The sequence below is a fragment of the Vigna unguiculata genome, chromosome 8 (genome assembly GCF_037176805.1).
Source record: "Vigna unguiculata cultivar grain cowpea cultivar isolate G323 ecotype 2 chromosome 8, ASM3717680v1, whole genome shotgun sequence".
Classification (NCBI taxonomy): domain Eukaryota; kingdom Viridiplantae; phylum Streptophyta; class Magnoliopsida; order Fabales; family Fabaceae; genus Vigna; species Vigna unguiculata.
The window spans coordinates 36,667,204-36,689,455 of NC_140799.1; the positions used below are offsets into that span (position 1 = coordinate 36,667,204).

The following is a 22,252-nucleotide window of genomic DNA, read 5'->3' on the forward strand; positions in this document are numbered from 1 at the left end:
TATCACTAGTGTGAAACATAAGAATCAAAAAGTAATTGACAATCTTGAAAAAATGATGAAGACATTGATCTTTATTTTGGTTTTGGTGAGCAGTGGTGCAAATCCTAGGGTTCATTGTATTAAAGATACACTCACAGAAGATATAGAGCTACAACGCCAACTAAATCTCATTAACAAGCCTCCCATTAAAACTATTCATGTATTTATATGTTTTTAATAAAATTTCCTGATACATTCTTTTGGTTAATCCAATGTGATTATGGTGACTCATATTTTTTTTTTTATGTTTGTTATATACTTTAAACTCTGAAGACAAAGTATGGAGATACAGTTGACTGCATCGATATCAATAGACAACCGGCGTTTAATCGTCCTTTATTAAAGGATCATATATTACAAGTACATATATACTTTAAATAGCATCTAACTTTCGATCTTTCTTTGATTGCATCTTCTTAGAGTTTCAATATATGCTTTTGTTGTTTAATTGCAGAAAAACCCTAGCAATCGAAAACCAATTGAAAAATCAAGTATAAAGAAATTACTAGGTACACTCGCATTTGGATTTGATAAAGACCAATGTCCTAAAGGCACGATTCCTATTCAGAGAACAAAAAAAGAAGATCTTATTCAAGAAAAACAACTACGAAATAGCAATATTTTTACCAAAGATGTTCCTGGTCTTCACGTATGCACTAGTGCATTTTAGAGCTTTTACAACGCTGTATATGCCTCGGTTCATGCGGACCCGCTGCATAAAAGCACGCGGTGGCAATTTTGTAATTAAATTCAACTTTTATGCCTCGGTTGTCATAATAACCGAGGCATATGGCGAAAAAAAATTTTTGACTCAACGCGTTGACCACTAATTTAATTTATTTATTTTTTTCACTGATGCAATATGCCTCGGTTCTCTCTTAACCGAGGCAGTAGAGACATGTAATTATTTTGACCACTGCGTTGACCCCTAATTTGAATTTTTTATTTTTTTTTACTGAAGGAATATGCCTCGGTTCTGTAATAACCGAGGCAGTAGTGGTAATATATGCCTCGGTTCAGCGCCTACCCGAGGCAGTAAGTGTATAATATGCCTCGGTTTCGAATAACCGAGGCAGTATCCCTTTGTAGGGTTAAAAAACCCCAATTCCTTCATTGTGCAGCGACATCTTCTCCGATTTCTCTGCGAGCTTCACCATCTCCGGCCAGCCTTCACCTTCGTCACCGCTGTTGCCGACCCCCACCGTCGCTCCTGTGAGGTCCGTCCCCGCAGCTCCCTTTCCGATCTCTTCAACCGCAACGACCTACGAAAATCCCGTTCGCGCAAACACGCCTCCGATGGCCACGGACATGACGACGCGATCGGCGTTGCAGAGGGCGAGGGCGAGGGCCAGCGTGGACACCACTTTGACTCTCTCTGAAGTGATGAACTCTGTGAAACTCGGCTGTGGTTGTTGGCTCTCCTCGGAGCTCGAGCTGAAGTGAGCGTCGTTGGAGGAAACACGAAGACGGGGAAGGGAACAGAGTGTGTGTGAAACTTCGACGAGAAGGGTTTGGCGGCGGAAGCAATGGCGGAGGACAGCGCAGCCATGGCCGCGGACGGTGGAAGGTTTCAGTGTGTAACAGGAGGTTCTTCCGGTGCCGCTGCGTGTTTTTTTTTTGAATTTCTGATGCTAATTAGGCCTCGGTTCTGTGAGAACCGAGGCAGTAAAAATTAAATATGCCTCGGGTTGTAACCGAGGCATAAAATACTAGTTTTTTACCTCGGTTGTATATGCAGCTTGCGGACCCGAAACCAAAAGCTGGAAATAACCGCTGTCATTTCCCTTCCCTGCACTAGTGATGTTGTGTCCTTAAACTGAATTCCAAATTTTCCTTGTTTATTTCTACAAATTAGGTCATATTTGATATTTAAATCTATTGAATATGCAGGTTGCAGAGATGGGTGTTTCCTCAAAATTCGGTCCATATTATGAAGTTAAAGGAACCACTAGCTTTTATAACCCAAGAGTTAGTAAGGGTCAAATGTCACTTTCTCATGTGTTTATATCCTTTTTCTAGTAAATATTATTCAAAAAAGAATTATTGAATTAGTGTTTATTTAATGATATAGAAAACAATACCTATCTGATACCACATTCTAATATAGGTGTATTCGGATTTGTACGGTGACAATCGAACCCATTTTTATGCATCATGGACGGTACGCACATTTATATAAACATCAACTTCGAGTTTTGCTTCACATCAATATTATTTTCTCACTTTACTTTAACTAAGGAAACATTTGTGTAAAAAACGAAAAAGAAAAGAAACATGAATGCTTCATTTCTTCAAAATGTAAACTGATGTTAAAAAAATGCAGAGAGACAATTTTCGTAAGACGGGATGTTACAATGTTCGATGTCCAGGTTTTGTTCACACTAATGTTATGCTTATCTTGGTGAACCTTTTCTGAATATATCAGTGTATGGTGGACCAATTTATCATTTTTCCACTTCTATTAGTCAGGTAACGTTCTTGTCATACATTTTTTCATGTAATATTGAATAATACATGAAGGTGAGGTATTATTCTTGACAAAAAACTTTATACATACATTTTCAGGACCCAGTGTCAAAAAACTGGTGGCTATATGTAAACAATGTTGATATTGGATATTTTCCGGTAGAATTGTTCTCCGGCATGAATTCGGCAGATGAAGTAGGATGGGGTGGAAGAACATCAACTCCTCAAGATTCTTCTAGTCCTCCGATGGGATCTGGACATTTTCCTGATAGAAAATTTTTTCATTCATGTTATTTCATACGCATGTCTTATATGAATGCATCCAAAAAAAGCAATGGACCTAAAAAACATCAAATAAAAAAGTACATAGACAATCCTGAGTGTTTTGGTCTTAGTTACTATGGTAATCTTCATAAATCTGTGGATTATAGTATTCAATTTGGAGGACCTGGTGGTAGTTGTGGTAATTGATCAGTTACATTTTAGTTATAAATTTCAAAGAAATAAGTACTATTATTATCAATATGTCTAATATTTTAAATTCTATGATTCTCTTATTTTGATCAATAATTCTGATATTTGGATATTGAAAAAAAAAATGCTATAAGAATGGTTACAGTTAACTATCAAAATATAACGTTGGTCAAAATGAAAACGTCATTATGAATTCTAATGCGCTCCGCAGATACGTTCTTTTTTTCAATTAAAATTTAAAATAAAAATAAAATAAACGATTAAAAATTTTATATATTTTTTAAGGATGTAAATATAAGATACTATTATAATTGAAATTTTAAATTCTTATAAATTAAATTTTAATTATTAATTATAATAAAGTAATTTATTATGTAATTGTACAAATTATTTTAATTTATTTAATTGAAAACATTAATTAATCAATTAAAAATTTAAAAAATATACATAATTAAATATTTTTTTAATATATATATATATATTATATATATATATATTTAAAATAAAAAATAAGAAGTTTTAAAAAATTAAAAAAATTTTGTAGGCTAGCACTCAACCTATCCTTGGGACATGTCACAAATTTTAACTTGTTTTATTATGACAGGTGTCCCGACTTATTTTTGACAAATCGGGTCAGATCAAAATAAATAATACTCATATGTCTTATCGTGCATAACTCTAGCTCTAGCTAATGTGAGCCAAAACAAATATATAATCAAGTAAATGATTTGGGTGCATGTCTAGAAGGTAATTAATGTGGCAAGTGTTTGTGCCATGGCTCCCCTAAATTTTAATTTTTTATTATATTTTGATAAAAAAAATTAAACTTAAAAAAGAGAGGTATATAGATAAAAAATAAAAGAATAGATTCACTTCTTAAAAATGATAAAACTAGACACTCACGAAGATGAAAACAAGACAGATCCTTCCTTTACATATTTTGAATTCTTCACCTATTTTGAAAGATGATACTAAAACTCCAATTGTTGAATTAGAGAGTTTGTTCATTTTTTAAGATGAGACTAATTACATGTGCAGGTGAGAGGTTTCATATTATCTCTTTGAAAGACATCTAAATATTGAATATATTGTTTTGATCTCTCCAAAACTTATGGTCAAGATTCGCTGGTGTAAATGAGACTCTTCAAATAAAACTCTGATACTATATTAAGTAAATGGATTTAAGTTTAACTCAATCTTATGAATTATCAACCACTCATTTTTATGGTTTTCATATTATCTTATAAATGGATTTAAGTCTACTATATATTAAATGTTATAATAAATATGATATTTGATGCTATTAAATATTTAAAACGTTTCTAACTGACTATCGTTATCAAAGACTTTAAGAATTTTCTTTTTCTACAATTAAATATTATAATAGATTTAATACTTAATGATATTTAATGTTATTGACTAATGAACTTAATCAATAAATGGAAATCATTACTATTCGGTTTTAAATACTCCTCTTATCTCTAGTTTGCAAGGGAGGTACCAAAAGCAATTGGCATTTGTGAGAAAATGATCAACACATTGATCTTTGTTTTGTGTTTGGTGATAGGTGGTGCAAGCCCTACAGTTCACTGTATTCAAGATACACTTAAGGGGGATAAGAAATTGGAAGAACAACTAAAACTCGTTGACAAGTCTCCTATCAAAACTATTCATGTATTTTACATTTTTTTTAGTAAAATTACTTTATATGTATCATATAATTATATAGATTATTAATCTTTTATGTTTATTATATTTTAAATTTTGAAGACAAAGTATGGAGATATTGTTGATTGTATTGATATTAACAAACAATCAGCATTTGATCATCCTCTATTAAAGGATCATGAATTACAGGTATGTAATTATTTCCTTGAATATATCAAACTTTCAATTTTTCTTTGATTGCATTTGCTTCTAATTTTAATGTATGTTTGTCTTGTTTAATTGTAGAGAGAACCAAGTTTTCAAAAGCCAACCGAAAAATCAAGTACGAATAATTTACCCAATAGATCCATATTTGGACATGATGGAAATCAATGTCCAAAAGGAACGGTTCCTATTCGGAGAACAAAAATTGAAGATCTCATTCGCCAACAAAGTTTATTAAATAGTAGTATTTTTGTTCAAGGTATCCCTGGTGTTCACGTATGTCTTCTCCTCCAAGTGAATTTCAAATTTTCATGATTTATTTTTGGGTTACATATGTATTTATTCTTTAACTTTTAGTGAAAATTAAAATTAATTTATTTTGAAAACTTTGATCCAATTTAGTCCACCAACTTTAGAGCTGTGTGGATTTAGTCGTCCTTTTAACCGAATTTTATTAAATTTACTTGATGTTTTAAATGTGTTCCATGATATCATTTGAGTTGTTTATACCGTTTCACACATTTTTACTTAAATGTTAGCCAATAAACTATCATAAAACGCATTCGACACACTAAATAAACTTAACAAAATTTGGTTAAGAGGACCAAATTCACCCGTCTTAAAGTTGAATAACTAAATTGGATCAAATAATTTTAACTTTCACTAAAAATTAAGAGAATAAAAACATATTTAATCCTTTATTTTTTGTAAATTACATCATGATTAATATTTAAATCTATTAAACTTTGTAGCTTGCAGAAATAGCTCTTTCTTCAAAATATGGCCCATTCTATGGAGTTAAAGGACGAAATAGCGTTTATAAACCGTTCGTCACTAAGGGTCAAATATCACTTTCTCATTTATGGGTTCAAAACGGACCTGTAGAAACTAACGACAAAATCAGTCTCGGTTGGCACGTGAGTTTTAATTTTATTTTATTTTAATTTTATTATTATATACCTTTTTCAGTAAATATTATTGGAACAAATTTATTTAATTTGTGTTTATTTGATGATAAAGAAAACAATACCTATGTAATATCACAATTTGATATAGGTGTGTCCGGAGTTGTACGGTGACTATGAATCCCATTTATATGCATCATGGACGGTATGAACATTTATATGAACACCAAGTTCGAGTTTTGCTTCACATGAATACTTCTCATTTTCTTTTAACTTAGTAAGCATTTCTATAAAAGAAAAAGAAAAGAAACATGAATATTTCATTTCTTCAAAATCTAATGTAATGTTAAAACATTTACAGAGAGACAATTACCATAAGACGGGATGTTACAATCTTGTATGTCCAGGTTTTGTTCAGACTCATGATGCTATTTATCTCGGTGAACCTTTTACAATTGTATCTTCTTATGGTGGACCAACTTTTGATTTTCTCACTTCTATTACTCGGGTAATGTTCTTGGAATACATTTTTCATGTAATATTGTGTGTTCCATGCATGTGAGATATTATTCTTGACAAAAATTTGTGTACAAACATTTTCAGGATCCATTGACCAAAAACTGGTGGCTACGAGTGAAAAATCATTATATTGGATATTATCCTGCAGAATTGTTCTCGAACATGACTACGGCAAATAAAGTAGGATGGGGTGGAAGGACAGTAACTCCTCATGGTACTCTTAGTCCTCCGATGGGATCTGGACATTTTTCTATATTGGACTTTAATCATGCAAGTTATTTTAGGCTAATAGCTTATAGAAATACGTCAAAAAAAAGTTATGGACCTAAACACTACCAACTAGAAAAATACGTCGATAAACCTGATTGTTATAATCTTTTTTACTATGATAATCTTCGAGAAAATCTTCAGAATTCTATATTGTATGGAGGACCAGGTGGTAATTGTGGTGATTGATTAATTTTCTTTTTGATATGAACTTCAAAAATAAATATTGTTATTATTTATTTCAAATGATTTCTGTTTTACCATTCTCATATTGGTCAACAATTCTAATACTCTAATATTAAAAAAATTCACTACATTAATGATTGTAATTAACTAATGAAATATTGTATCGATAAAAATAAAGAAAATATTAGAGTTAATCTAGTAAACTCTAATCCAACACTGAAATAATTATATAGATAAGAGGTAGCCTCCTAACATAAGTGAAAGTAAAAATAACTAATAAAACCAAGTTAGGTCGAAGTAGGGTGCTTAAATTGATATTTTTTAATTTCTAAGAACGAAAATGGAATTCGTTTAGTTTTCTTAACCCAGTTACGTTAAATTTTGTTAATGTGTTAAACATGTTTCACATTAGTATTTGAGTTGTTTGCACTATTTGACATGTTCTTATTTCAATGTAAACTAAAAAAATGTGTTTGACAATAGAAAATTTGATTTGCTACCTGTCGTCTCATTCCATGTTGGATACCTATTTAAAAAATATCTACAGATTTTAAAAAACTTGTAGATATACCGATAGTATTAAATTTTTTTACAGATTTTAAAATGAAATCTAAACAAAATTACAAAAGAAAATATAAAATATAATATAAACTAAATATAAATATATTACTCATACCCGATCTTGTTGCCCTAGAGTATTGGACTAGGAGTGTTATTTGTATGTTTGTGTTCGAATGGTAGAGTTGTGTTTTTTATGATGTCCATGGCATGCATATCTTTCTATGGTTAGGGTAGAAACCAAGGTAGATTAGAATTAGGTCAGAGTAAAACACATACATAATCATCTTAACCTGTGCATAATCTATTATAAATCAATATGATGTGAAAAAAATTAAAAGGTAGCTGAAAAGTTGAACAATTAATCAGGTAGGCTAATAATCTAAGATTAAAGACCTAACTAATTAGGATACTAATAGAATCGATTAAAATTCTCATAACAACTATATTTGAACATGAAAGCTAGTATTCTGTGATCACGAAATTCAGAAATTGAATTATGGGAAAGACTAAGACAAAGCATTCTTGGTGCACATTGAAGGAAATAACCGGAGTTCATCAAGATCTTTTAAGATTGGAATTAATTACATGGATCTTGGTTTGGCAAGATCAAGAAAGAGCAAAATTGATCAGGTGTATTCTGTTATTGATTGTGGCAGAGCTTAGTTATATTGTAGGGGGTTTCAAAATTATATGTAATATATATTATATTAATATAAATTGAATTAGGTATTTTTTTTTTATAAAATACTAGCATAAATACACAAGTTGTCGCGTTTGTGTATACACATTTTCTAAATAAATATGATATTATATATATTAGTCGGTGATGATATTATAATTTTATTAAGTTAATATACAAAATAAATTTATATTTATTAAAAATAGAGTGAAATAAATGGAAAAAATAAGAGAAAATATCTAGTAATGAATAAAAAAAAGAAGAAAATAGTTGTTAGAATAGTTTTATCGAAAACATGTAGAAACAAATGTTAGTCTTGAAAAATAAATAAATAATAATTTATGTTCTATATTAATTTTATCTTAAATCTAGTTTATGTATGTTCTATATTAATTTTATCTTAAATCTAGTTTATGTGAGATCTCTAACTGTTGGATCTTTCGAGAGGATCATCATGGAGATACAACACAAATAAGCATGAGTCCAACCTACACATAAGGAATTGATATCACTCTTGACTAAAAACCTTAAGGCAATGAGTTTATGGGTGTCACAAGCTAAATCGTGACAGGACGACAAACTAAAAAGAAATTGGTTTGGAAAATGAGATTTTAAGTCGCCACCTTAGTTTGTTCTGGAAAACTATAAAACTATGGAAAACCATAAAAATAAAATAAAGTCTGTGAAAATCAAATTTAGGGTCCGGGAGTTGGTTGCGCTTATGGAAGGTATTAGTACCCTACAGCGTCCGCCCAAAGGCGGTATCTTTAATTTAATTTGCAAAAGAGACGTGTTTATTTTAAATACTTACATTCTCCACAAATAAAAAAATATTGAACAAAAATATTTTTTGAGTGAAAAGGACCTAACAATGATTAGCCTTGGTCTTACGTATTTTCATTAAAAATAAGAAATCATGGTTATGTAGTTCTTTGTAAAATAAGTAATAAGTTTGATTAAATTATTTAATTTTTGAAAGTTATCTTATGACATTTTTGAAAATAAGTGTCATGTGACGTGTGTGACCGGGTTGACACTAAAAATATTTGTTATATTTTGTACTTTTGAGAAGAAGTGGTCGATAAGACACCAAAACATTTCTATGATTTTTATATTTATATTTTGAATAGGAGTGTTATGTGTCGCGAGCAGTCGAGTAGACACAAAAAATAATAGTTTTACAATTTGTTGTATTTCCAAGATGAAGTGTGTGCAATGTAAGCGGTCGAGTAGACACTAAAAGAGCAAATAACAAAAAAAACATAATTTTAGTTTTGTTATGAATTAATGTCTATTGATTTGATATAATTACTCATATAATTGATATTGATATGATTGATTACTCTTTATGAAATATTTTGTATTAACTATTTGATTTATATATAAATATTACTCGTCCTATAAGTAATAAGACACACATACAAACAGAAGTTACTTCTTACTCTCTTATCCTCTATTCTTCCTCTTCTTCTTCTCTCTCTTATTACCTTTATTTTATAACAAGTTTTTAATTACTTTTATTTTTATTATCTTTGAAAAAAAAAATCATTCTTATTTTTATTTTAAATATTTTTAGAAAAAAGTGAAATATATTAAAAAAATTATGGGATGAAAAATAAAATCGATAATGCTACAAAATGAAAATGGGGGAAAGTAAACAAAATTTAAAGAAAGTTTTTTAATTAATTTTATTATTTTTTAAAACAATTTATTTTATTCCTTTTTAATTATATGGTACTCAAATTTTTCATTTTTACTCAATATAAAACTTAAACTAACACTTAGGTTCTCGGCACTAACCCACACCTTCATGTATAAGACATTGTGCACTCATGGTAAGGACAGAAGTATGGGAAACGAGGAGGGCTCGAATGCAGGTGACTAATAAGTTCAAATTTCAAATGAGACTCTGATACCGCTCATTTTTATGGTTTTCATATTATCTCTAGCAAATATTGTAAGAATTTTGTTTTTTCTACTATATATTAGATGTTATAATAAATATGATATTTAATGCTATTAAATATTTAAAACGTTTCTAACTGATTATCGTTATCAAAGATTTTAAGAATTTTCTTTTTCTACAATTAAATATTATAATAGATTTAATACTTAATGATATTAAATATTTAACTTTACTTCTCTAATTAATAAATATAAAACATTAATATTCCGTTTAAATACTATTTTATCACAAGTGAGAAACATAAGAATCAAAAAGTAATTGACAATCTTGAAAAAATGATGAAGACATTGATCTTTGTTTTGGTTTTGGTGAGCAGTGGTGCAAATCCTAGGGTTCATTGTATTAAAGATACAGTCACAGAAGATATAGAGCTAGAACGCCAACTAAAGCTCATTAACAAGACTCCCGTTAAAACTATTCATGTATTTTTAATTTTTTAATAAAATTTCCTGTTACATTCTTTAGGTTAATCTAATGTGATTATGGTGACTGATATTTTTTTTATGTTGTTGTATTTTAAACGCTGATGAAGACAAAACATGGAGACACAGTTGACTGCATTGATATTAATAGACAACCAGCGTTTGATCATCCTTTATTAAAGGATCATAAATTAAAAGTACATATATACTTTGAGTAGCATCTAACTTTCAATCTTTCTTTGAATGCATCTTCTTATAATTTCAATATATGCTTTTGTTGTTTAATTGCAGAAAAACCCTAGCAATCGAAAACCAATTGAAAAATCAAGTATGAAGAAATTACTAGGTACACTCTTCTTTGGATTTGATAAAGACGAATGTCCTAAAGACAATTCCTATTCGGAGAACAACCAAAGAATATCTTATTCAAGAAAAACAACTACGAAATAGTAGTATTTTTACCAAAGATGTCTCTGGTCTTCATGTATGTTGTGTCCTTAAACTGAATTCCAAATTTTCGTTGTTTATTTCTACAAATTAGGTCATATTTGATATTTAAATCTATTGAACTTTGCAGGTTGCAGAAATAGGTGTTTCTTCAAAATTCGGTCCATATTATGAAGTTAAAGGAACCACTAGCATTTATAACCCAAGAGTTAGTAAGGGTCAAATGTCACTTTCTCATGTGTGGGTTCAAAATGGAGGTAATAACAAAATCAGTGCTGGATGGCAGGTAAGTTTTAATTTTATTATTATATATCCTTTTTCTAGTAAATATTATTCAAAAAAAAAAGAATTATTGAATTAGTGTTTATTTAATGATATAGAAAACAATACCTATCTGATCCCACATTCTAATATAGGTGAGTTCGGATTTGTACGGTGACAATCGAACCCATTTTAATGCATCATGGACGGTACGAACATTTACATAAACATCAACTTCGAGTTTTGCTTCACATGAATATTATTTCTCACTTTATTTTAACTACGAAACATTTGTGTAAAAGAAGAAAAAAAAAGAAACATGAATGCTTCATTTCTTCAAAATGTAATGTGATGTTAAAATATATACAGACAGACAATTTTCATAAGACGGGATGCTACATTGTCGATGTCCAGGTTTTGATCACACTAATAGTTATGCTTATCTTGGTGAATCTTTTCAAAATTCATCTGTGTATGGTGGACCAATTTATTATTTTTCCACTTCTATTAGTCAGGTAACGTTCTTGGCATACATTTTTCATGTAATATTGTATAATACATGAAGATGAGGTATTATTCTTGACAAAAATTTGTATACATACATTTTCAGGACCCAATATACAAAGACCGGTGACTATATATAAACAATATTTATATTGGATATTTTCCAGCAAAATTATTCTCCAACATGAATTCAGCAGAGAAAGTAGGATGGGATGGAAGAACATTAACTCCTCGAGGTTCTTCTAGCCCTTCAATGAGATCCGGACATTTTTCTGATACAAACTTTTATCATTCGTGTTTTTTCACGCATATGTCTTACGTAAGTGCATCCAAAAAAAGCGTTGGACCTAAAAAGTGGACAATCCTGAATGTTTTAGTCTTAGATACTACGGTGATGTTTATAGATCCCATGAATATAGTATTCAATTTGGAGGACCCGGTGGTAGTTGTGGTGATTGATCGGTAACCTTTTAGATATAAACTCAAATAAATAAATACTATACTCATTATTTCTAATTATTTTAAATTCTACGATTCTCTTATTTTGATCAATAGTTCTGATATTTGGATATTAAAAAAAATGATATAAGAATGGTTGCAGTTAACTATTAAAATATAACGTTGATCAAAATGAAAACGACATTATGAATTCTAATGTGCTCAGAGACGTTTTCTTTAATTAAAAATTAAAGTAAAAATAACTTAGAAGATTAAATACATGTTTTTAATATATATATATATATATATATATATATATATATATATATATATATATATATATTAAAAATAAAAAATAACGTTGCAGTTAAATATCAAAATATAACGTTGATCAAAATGAAATCGACATTATCAAAATAAAAATTGAAAAGATTAAAAAAAATCGGTAGTCTAACTCCCAACCTATCTTTTAGGTTGTGTTCCTTTGTATGGATGAATTTGAGTAGATGAATATATATATATTAAAATAAAAAATAAAGAGTTTTAAAAAATTAAAAAGATTAAAAAATAATCGGTAGTCTAGCTCCCAACCTATCATTTAGGTTGTGTTCCTTTGTGATGAATATGTGTGTCTTCTATAATGAATTTAGAGGGTAAAGTGAATGTGTTTGAAGATAAATATTATGAAAGTTAGTGAAAGATTTGATTGATGTGATAGATAAAATAAATTGTGAAAATAAATAGAATTTGAAAGTTACCAAAATATCTTTGGTGCAAAAAAAGAATAATTTTGTAGTTTGATGTTATAAAAATAGTTAAAAAATAATAATATGATTTAAAAAAATAAAAATTATGTAAAATGTTAAAATAAATAAATTGGGGGTTTTGGTGCAATATATGAATCCCAACACTATAAACCCAAACCAATATCACTATTCACAATGCACATTACGTAACCTGTACCACACACACACATCATTGCACCAGTTATGTAATCGGTGCACAACCCCTCACAACTTCACAAGCACCACACCCCATCCCATCTCCTTCACTCACACACCCACGCCTCACTTCCCTCACACCGGTGCATACCATTAAATAACACCACCACCACTGGTTCAATTCACCCACACCATGTTGTCATTAAATAACACTACCACTCACCTTCGAACAATAAGAGACAAACATGAGAATGTCAGGGTTAATTGGGTAAAATTAACTATAATACCCTCAAATTGTAATATATCAATGAAGATAAAATATGGAAGGGATCCTGCAAATCTGCTCTTACAAATCAATGCATATCTGCTCAAAAGAATAACCGCGACCCCATCCGTGCAAGGAACACTATGTTAGTGCGACATTTCACAAATTCTAGATTGTTTTATTATGGTAGGTGTTCCAACTCGTTTTTGACAAATTAAGTCAAATCAAAATAAATTATACTCATATGGTTTGTCATGCCTAATTCTAATTCTAGTTCGAGGGAAAATAAATATATAATCAAGTAAATGATTTGACTGTATGTCTAAAAGGTAATTAATGTGACAAGTGTTTCTCTCATAGTTTCTATTTTACCCATTCTTATTTGTTTTTTCATTAATTTTACATTTTTTTAAATTATAATTTGAGCTCTTGTCTCAACATTTCAAAATTGCATAAGGCTTTCGTGAAACTGGATTATCTTAATCCTTGTAAGCAATTTTTTTTTTTTCATTTGTGAATAGCTCTAATCCTTCCAAATGAAGTCCGAGTATGAAGCTCAAAGTTTGAAGTGCACATCAAAAAAGTTGATATACAACATATGCTTGTGAGGACACTGTCGGGAGGACGTTGAACAACCAGAGTCGATTATGAAAATTGGTTCAAGTCTCGCATTGACCAGAAATAAAGTTAATTTACAATATATAAGTAGATATACAACTTATCTTACAAGTCGATCTTATGGGATTGAATTAGACTTCTATTTCTTAATATGTTATCAGTGTTATATATGGTTAGAACATGTTCTAACGAAATTTGTTGTTTGTTGGATATGTTGTTTCACTCGTTGTCAGATCGCTTTCAAACCACATATTAATATCTAGTCTCATGCTTAGATGTTTTTTTTTATCAGTAAAGAATAAATGAATATAATATATAGAGCACTTATAGGATATTCTAACCCTTTTACATGAAGCACATGTTAATCCTCATCATAATATGTATAGTGGCGGATCTTGACGAAAATTGTTGGGGGAGCCAAAATAATACATCAAAATTTTATACATTTAATTATTGTCATTGATAAAATAAAAATAAATACATAATTTAGTATAACAATAACTAAAAAAGAAATCACACATATCTAAAAAATTGTCAACAGAAAATTCAATGATAATCAAATCACGCTTAAAATCCAGTTATAAAAAACATACAGTAAATTTTTTTTCTATGTTCATAAAGTAAAAAATTAATATACAAGAGGCTGAATGAATAAATGATTAAACTAATATTTTACTGTCAAGTGAGACAATAGAGAATTACTTTCTTCTTTATTTCTTGGAGAATGGAAGAAAATCGCTCAGAGATGAGAGCAAAAATAATAGATCTTTTATCTTCAAAAACAAAAGAAAATAGGTAAGAACAATTTGTGAGAAACTCAAGACATATAATGGAACCACAATTAAAATTCGGTTATAAAAAAATAAACAGTATAATATTTTTTCTTCTATGTTCATAAAATAAAAAATTAATATAAAACATGTTCATTAAATAAATTATTAAACTAATATTTCACTATAAATTGAGACCAAAGAATTACCTTCTTTTCTTCTTCTTCTTCGAGAATGGAAGAGAACAAAGGAGACATTAGAGCAAAAATAATAGATTTTTTATTCTTTAAAAACAAAAGAAAACGGTTGAGAATAAGATATGAGAACAATTTGTGAGAAACTCAAGACATATAATAGAACCACAATTAAAATTCAGTTATAAAAAAACACCCAGTACAATATTTTTTCTTTTATATATTCATAAAATAAATAATTAATATAAAAGAGGATCATTAAATAAATTATTAAACTAATATTTCACTATCAACTAAGACCAAAAAATTACCTTCTTTTTTTCTCCCACAAGATTGGAAGAGGACAGGGGAGAAATAAGAGCAGAAATAATAGATTTTTTCTCTCTTAAAAAACAAGAAAAAACATGTGAGAATGATATATGAGAACAATTTGTGAGAAACTCAAACCATAATAAATAAAATAAATAAAAAATATCTTGATAAATATTTTTATTCTTCATTTTTTATTATGTTTAATTTTATATTTTATTATTTATTAACATTAATTATTATATTTATAAAAGAAATAAAATATTTGATTTAATATCTATAATAAAAAAAATCAAAATACCTAATATCTATAATAAAAGAAATTAAAAAAAAAATCAAAACTTTTCCCCCCTGCCACTATTATCCTCCGCCACTGAATATGTGCAAAGATCCTAAAAGAGAAGCAACTTATAAAAGTACAAACTTCCCACGTGAACCAGTCGATATATGAGCATGGTTATGATTCAACAAATTAACCCCGCTCATGATTCAATACCCACAAAACCTACCAGAGGTACATAAATACATAAGAAGCCTAGTGTGTAGTTCACTAAATAAACAACAAAGATAACCAAACTATTCTCAAAACCTTGTGTTTTTAGCATGCCTTTCGTAGTGGCCAGACTTGATGTTTCTTGTATTTCCTTTGACTTCGTAGTAAAACGTTGCAAATTTACTATATGTGTCTTCCCTTATAACCATTCTTTAAGTCTTCGTTTAACCAATGCTATTTTGTCACCTAAGGCAATAAGAAGCACATAAAGATTACCAGTTCATAGAGATTTTAAGCATAAATAGAAGCATAAACACCAACCATTATGAGAGAAATTAACGTTTGGCATCTTGTGTTTCAACCAAGACCACATGCTCAACTGGACTAAACCAAATATTTCTTCTGGGTCCACCCTCCTTTGCCTAAAAATAACCTCATTTCTATGTATCAAAATTTTTCATATAATTGTTATCCACATACCTATTTTCTGGCAAAATTGTTTTCCAACATGAATTCCGCAGATAAAGTAGGGTGGGGTGGAAGAACATCAACTTCTCACGATTCTAGTAGTCCTCCAATGGGATGTGGATATTTTCCTGATTTGAACTTTCATCATGCAAGTTATTTCAGGTTGATTTCTTACAAAAAGGCATCAAAACGTATTTACGGACCTAAAGACCATCAAATAGAAAAATACATAGATAAACCTAATTGTTTTGGTCTATATATTACTTTTTATATGAACTTCAAAAAATAAATATTATTACTATCATTATTTCAAATGATTTATTTTAACCATTTTCATATATTGATCAATAATTCTAATATTTCAATATCGAAAAAATCACTACAAGAATACTTGTAATTAGATGTGAGAATATAACATTCGTCAAAATGGAAAAGATATTAAACCTGACCAGGGACGGCTCAATGGTTTGAGAGATCTAAAGCGAACTTAAAACATGAGGCCTTTTATTTAAAATTTACTTTTTGAACTTTTTTTTATGCAAAATTATTTATTAAATTGTCATAATTAATCTGTTTAATCTTTCTTGAGACATTGTCGATCTTAGATAATTTTTTATTATCTTTAACTTTGAGAAACTTCTTTCAGCTGAAACAACTAACACTAGAATTATTAACATTATTCTGTGAGTTATATATGTATTTGGAAAAGAATTTATTCTTTTTATACAATTGAGAATGTTAATTGGTTTATCATTTTTCAAACCTAGAATTTCCCTTAAGATATTTAATTTTGAAATTAAATCAAATCCATCAATATCCAAATTATCATGTTTTCAAGATTTTTCAAGGTTTAAGCATTTATCTTTCATAAATGAAATATTTACACACCATAATACACAAAAAGACATTTGCTTTCTAGATAATTAATTATTTTAAAAAGTAATGTATTAAGCTAATCAAAATTAAATTTAATTAGTCTTTCAAATAATTTATTATTTTAAGAAATATTCAATCATGTTTAACAAACTTATAAACTATCTTTTTTTTTAAATAATTGATTATATTGATATAAGTATTTTTGAATAACGAAAATAACATAATAATAAATTATAATTAATAATAAATGATTATTGAAGACAGTTATTTCAAAACTCTACAAAAATAAATAATTTTCAATTTGTTAAAAAAATTGTGACTTTTTAAAGAGATTTTTTCGAAAAAGCCTTCTCTATATTTTTGTTGAAAATAATTGTTCAAGATCAGATTAAGAGTTTGAATATGCTATATATTTTTAATACGATTCCTTTTGCAAAATATTTGTTCTACTCTAAGTGATATATGTTTTTTCTTTGTATTTCTCTTACTTGGATGAGCTGAAGTTTGTGATGTTTTGTAGGTAATTGAGTGTTTTTATTACTTAAAAATTATTTTAATTATGGATGAGCTGAAGTTTGTGATGTTTTGTAGGTAATTGAGTGTTTTTATTACTTTAAAATTATTTTTATAGGTACTTTTATAATTAAATATTTAAAAATATAATGTAAAATAATTTTTTATTATGAATAATTATTTAAATTTAACAAATAATAGTTAAGAGGATAAATTTGTAAGAACTGTAAGAGGACACAAAAAATGTGTATATCTTTATACATGTAATTGTTGTATTATTATTATTATTTTTTATTACTGTATGATATTATTATAATGATATTATTATTATAGTTAGACACTCATTTTTATTTTATTTAGTACGGGATCTTATCTGAATTACTTGTCCTTTATTTTTTGCTTTGTTGTTGATATATATTTATATATAATTATAGATTATTCTTTTAAAAAATTTCTATTTTCTAATTTATAATAAGATTATTCTAAAAAGATTTGAAATAAAAAAAGTATATATATGCACAGATCATAGACTATTATAATTATTTCGTAAAATCAATTAACTGTACTATATCTATTATATTTACAACTGAAATGATTATCGCATCACTTATATTTACTACTTCATTACTTTAATAATAATATTTACAATAACCTAATCTTCATGACATTTCATTACATAATATATTTTAACTACTTTATTATTTTAATATACAAATAAAAAAAAATACAACTTGTGCGCACAAATCAATATACTAATTTAGTATGAAAACACAAATGTTTTTTGTGGTTATTTGAATTTTTTGCATGTTATGCTACCTTTATTATAATGAGTTCTGGATTGTCTCATTTGCCAAAATAACAACTATAATAACTGACAAATCTTGGACCAATAAGTTAAAAATTAAAATTGTTTGGATAGGTTAAAAATTCGAATTTGAAAGACTTTCAAAAATAAAATGAAGTCCATGCATTATCATAATTTTTTTTTCTCAGAAAGGATATGTAAATGTAAACTGAAACAACTCCAGGGTAATTGTTTTGGCCTTCTCTAATAATAACTAGGGTTATGAACGTGATTAATCTACTTTGCAGATCAAAGAGAAAAGGTGGCCATCAAATTTTGATGAGTATTTAATATATAAAATAAATAAATTAAAAATAATGATATTTGATAAGAGAATCCAACAATAAGGTTTCGATCAATGACATGAAAAACATAAACGAATACGTATTAAATTGTGTTTTGAAAATAAAATAACTCAGAAATTACAAATGAGGTATAGGATAACGACATAAGGGACAAGTGCGACTAATCTTGAGCCACTCTACAATACACAGATGATGGAAAACGTGGTTACAAGGCATCGACAATAACTTCTCTCTGAAACACAAATCTTCCATGCAAATGCTGCAGTTCTGAGTTCCCTCTCTTAAAGAAGATGAAGGTGTGAACGTGTTGAGGGAATCAATGGCTCCTTTAGATGGTGGAATCATTGTTGTTTCTCCTGGAGGAAGTATTTCCACCGTGATGTCAAATTTCAAAGGTAATTCCTGACATTTTGAATCTACATACTCTGAATCACATCCAAATTCTATGATATTTATACTCATATCAACAATTTCTTCTGACAAACGATAAAGATCAATACTTGCTGGACTGAAGGAGGTAGAGCAGCGTGGGTCGAACATGAAGCTCCTTAAGAAATCTTGATTATTTTGGATGAAATTCTGACAGCTAATGGATATCGACTCTTTTAATAAGGTTGTTTCAATGCTATGAACAGAATGTATATATCGAACACCAATAGTTACATCAATCCTTAAAATGTCACTCACTTTGACCTTCACTTCATCATCTCCTGTTCTCAACCAAACGTCGTACCCTCTTATTCTTCCTAGAGTTGCCATGTTGAATAAAGAACATGTACCCGGTTCTATGTATTTATACTGAGGTTGTATCAAAATCTAGAGTAAATAAAATTATATCATCTAATTAATTAGATGATATAATTTTAAATAGGAGTCATAGTATAATTTTTTTTTTTAGAATATAAGATGATATAGTAAGTAAAAGATAAAATTATTTTTATTTATTTAATTTATTTGACTTATTTTATTTAAAAGATTACGATAAAAGATAAGATGGTTCAGTGAAGATTTTCTAAAAGATAAAAGAGTTTTAATAAATATTTAATTTAAAATATTTATTTCATTTAAAATAATTTTTAAGAGATAAGATTTTTCGGTGAAATATATATCAATTAAGAAGATATAAAATAAAGTGAGATAAGTGATTAAGTGAATATAAGAATATATCTAAATAATTTAATTATTTTGTTTAGAAGATAATTAAATTTTTAAACAAGGAGTTTCACTAAATAAATAAATAGGGGAATTGAATAGTGGTAAGATACAAAATTTCAAAACATTTTATTAGTTTAAAACAATGATAACGAATGAGACTGATTTTGAAATGTTCTTAAGAAAAACACCTAAAAAAGATATAAAATACAAAATGAAGATCAAAGATGAAATAAAATCTAAATATTTGAGTATTCAGGAATAATATTTGGGAAAAATTAATTTAAAGGTGTAAAATAATATTTTCTAAAATATTACTTTTCAATAAGAGTACTTTTATAAACTTTAATTTTTTAAAATATATATTTTTCAAGATAATATTATTTTACGAAACTTAGAATACTAATACCTCATTTATACCTCTTTCTTTCTCCCAATAATTTTCTATCGCTTTATATATATATATATATATATATATATATATATATATATATATATATATATATATATATATATATATATATATATATATATATTTATAAGAATGCTCTATTTCCATTCTTTCATACATAAGCTATATAAAAAGGTTGTTAAAATTCGAGATACCTCAATTTAAAAATTTAAAAACCACTGAATAATAAACCGTAAAAAACAAAACTTCATCAAATTGTATTTGATTTTTTTTTTTCCAAACCATGAATTTTAGTCAGTATAGAAGTTACCTAAAACCGTAAAATGTGTATCGTACTTTATTTTTATATTTATTATTTATTCGGCATTTTAATTAATTAATACAAAGTTAACTTTTCAGCATAATTGTTTATTATGAATTTCTGATTATAACTATATAATATTTTCCAACAATCAATAGGAAATGTTTAGTTTAAATTCATTCCTTACTAACTCTTTACATTAAATAATTGTGCAACAATACATAATAAGATTAATTTAATTTTAAAAATAATCGTATTAAATTGCAGTTTTAGTTCAGTTAATTTTAGTCTAAACAAAATCTCATCATATCGCAGCATTTTGTTTTTATTAAAATTTTTTATTATTATTATTTTTTCAAAATGAACCAAATCCTATATAATAGCTTCTCTTAATTTCGTAAACATTAAGATTAACATCATCCCTACTTAATTTTATTGGTTTACTTTTTATTAATTTTTGATTTGTAGTTCATGAATTTGAATTTTTTATTGTGTTTTCATGTTTTTTTTATCGTGTCTTCAAAATATATTAATAGTTACTGATTTTAAAAATTTAAAATATGTTAACAATTTTTTAAAGTATTAATATAATATATCTTTAATGTTGAACATAAGAAAATTCACATGATTTCAATAGAGAATCTGGACCGTATAAAAACAAATCTCAGTAAACAATAATTAACTTGAATTCATCCTCCAACTTCAATAATAATGCAGCAATTTGGAGAGAGAGAGAGAGAGAGAGAGAGAGACGAATTTCAAAAGGTAAATGGTGTCCTGGGTTTGGTGTTGGGGGAAGAATGTGAAGATAATTACAAAAAGAGGAAATAAAGAAAAATAAATAAAGTAGTCAATGTATTAAAAATAATTTTAAATATGTACATTTAGTAATAATTTAAAACCGTAGTGAAATGTTAATGTCTTTTGATATTTACATATACATAATTAAAGGACAAAGTTTACAATATTTTAAAATGTTAGGAATAAAATGCGCCAAAGAACAAACTTTCAAGAAAATATAAACATTCACCACCCGATCTAATTCATCTTCAACAACAATTCATAAAAAAGAATCAATAATCTAAAAGTAAAAAATGACAAAACCAACTCTTTAGTACATTGGATTTTGCTTATCCACTTTGCTATGCATTACTAATGTATATTAAAATTACTTTGTTGTGCAGATTAATGTGATGTTCTTCTTATTAATGTATATGTATATATATGTTTTCATCTTAACTTTTTGTAAGATCATTGTTACTGTTTTCATTCCCAATTATTTATGTATATGACTGTAAGTTTCTACTTACAATTTCCAATTCCCAATTAATATTTTCAAATATACACTTACTGTATATATAATTTGTTATTATTAGTAACATCATCTATACATATTTATTAAAGACGATAGCATTTCACATTTATTAAGAAATTAAATTTACTGAGGTTGAAGGAGGTTGAAAACACATTCATCGTTTTTGTGAAGATTACTAAAGATGAACACTTGTCGCATCTCCTCCAAATTCTTACATGCATTCTGCTACTCACTCCGTAATTTTTCAAAGATTACTTAATATGTTTTATTCCTTAAATTTTAATTTTAATTTGAAATTTATTCTTTTCCAAAACTTTGATATATTTTGGTTTTTAAAATAAATAAATATAATTTTTTTGAACTTGATTACACGTTAAATCTTTTTTACATATCAAACACATTGCATTTATTTGAATTTGAATTGTTTACATTCTTTGACACATCTCTACTTTCATGTTAGCTGGGAAACG

At 27.7% G+C, this 22,252-nt stretch overlaps 1 protein-coding gene and 2 long non-coding RNA genes across 3 annotated transcripts; all 3 read left to right on the top strand.

Annotated features, from left to right (window-relative positions):
* On the top strand, positions 1-399 carry LOC146884449 (uncharacterized). Its single transcript, XR_014984082.1, has 2 exons — positions 1-199; positions 313-399. It is a non-coding gene; the product is annotated as an uncharacterized LOC146884449 (long non-coding RNA).
* A 1,745-nt stretch (positions 400-2,144) lies between these two features.
* On the top strand, positions 2,145-3,030 carry LOC114195525 (uncharacterized). Its single transcript, XR_014984022.1, has 3 exons — positions 2,145-2,200; positions 2,363-2,508; positions 2,605-3,030. It is a non-coding gene; the product is annotated as an uncharacterized LOC114195525 (long non-coding RNA).
* A 1,425-nt stretch (positions 3,031-4,455) lies between these two features.
* Positions 4,456-6,752, top strand: LOC114195524 (protein neprosin-like). Its single transcript, XM_028086028.2, has 7 exons — positions 4,456-4,653; positions 4,750-4,836; positions 4,933-5,127; positions 5,604-5,768; positions 5,908-5,961; positions 6,118-6,264; positions 6,360-6,752. The coding sequence occupies exons 1-7, from the start codon at positions 4,507-4,509 to the stop codon at positions 6,729-6,731; spliced, it is 1,167 nt and encodes a 388-aa protein (XP_027941829.2). The 5' UTR covers positions 4,456-4,506; the 3' UTR covers positions 6,732-6,752.
* Positions 6,753-22,252: the final 15,500 nt, after the last annotated feature.

Excerpts from the sequence above, each read along its gene's own strand:
- LOC114195524 (XM_028086028.2), top strand. The coding sequence starts at position 4,507 with ATGATCAACACATTGATCTTTGTTTTGTGTTTGGTGATAGGTGGTGCA. Across the intron at positions 4,654-4,749 it reads CTCCTATCAAAACTATTCAT|ACAAAGTATGGAGATATTGT; the intron begins GTATTTTACATT and ends TAAATTTTGAAG. Across the intron at positions 4,837-4,932 it reads TAAAGGATCATGAATTACAG|AGAGAACCAAGTTTTCAAAA; the intron begins GTATGTAATTAT and ends GTTTAATTGTAG.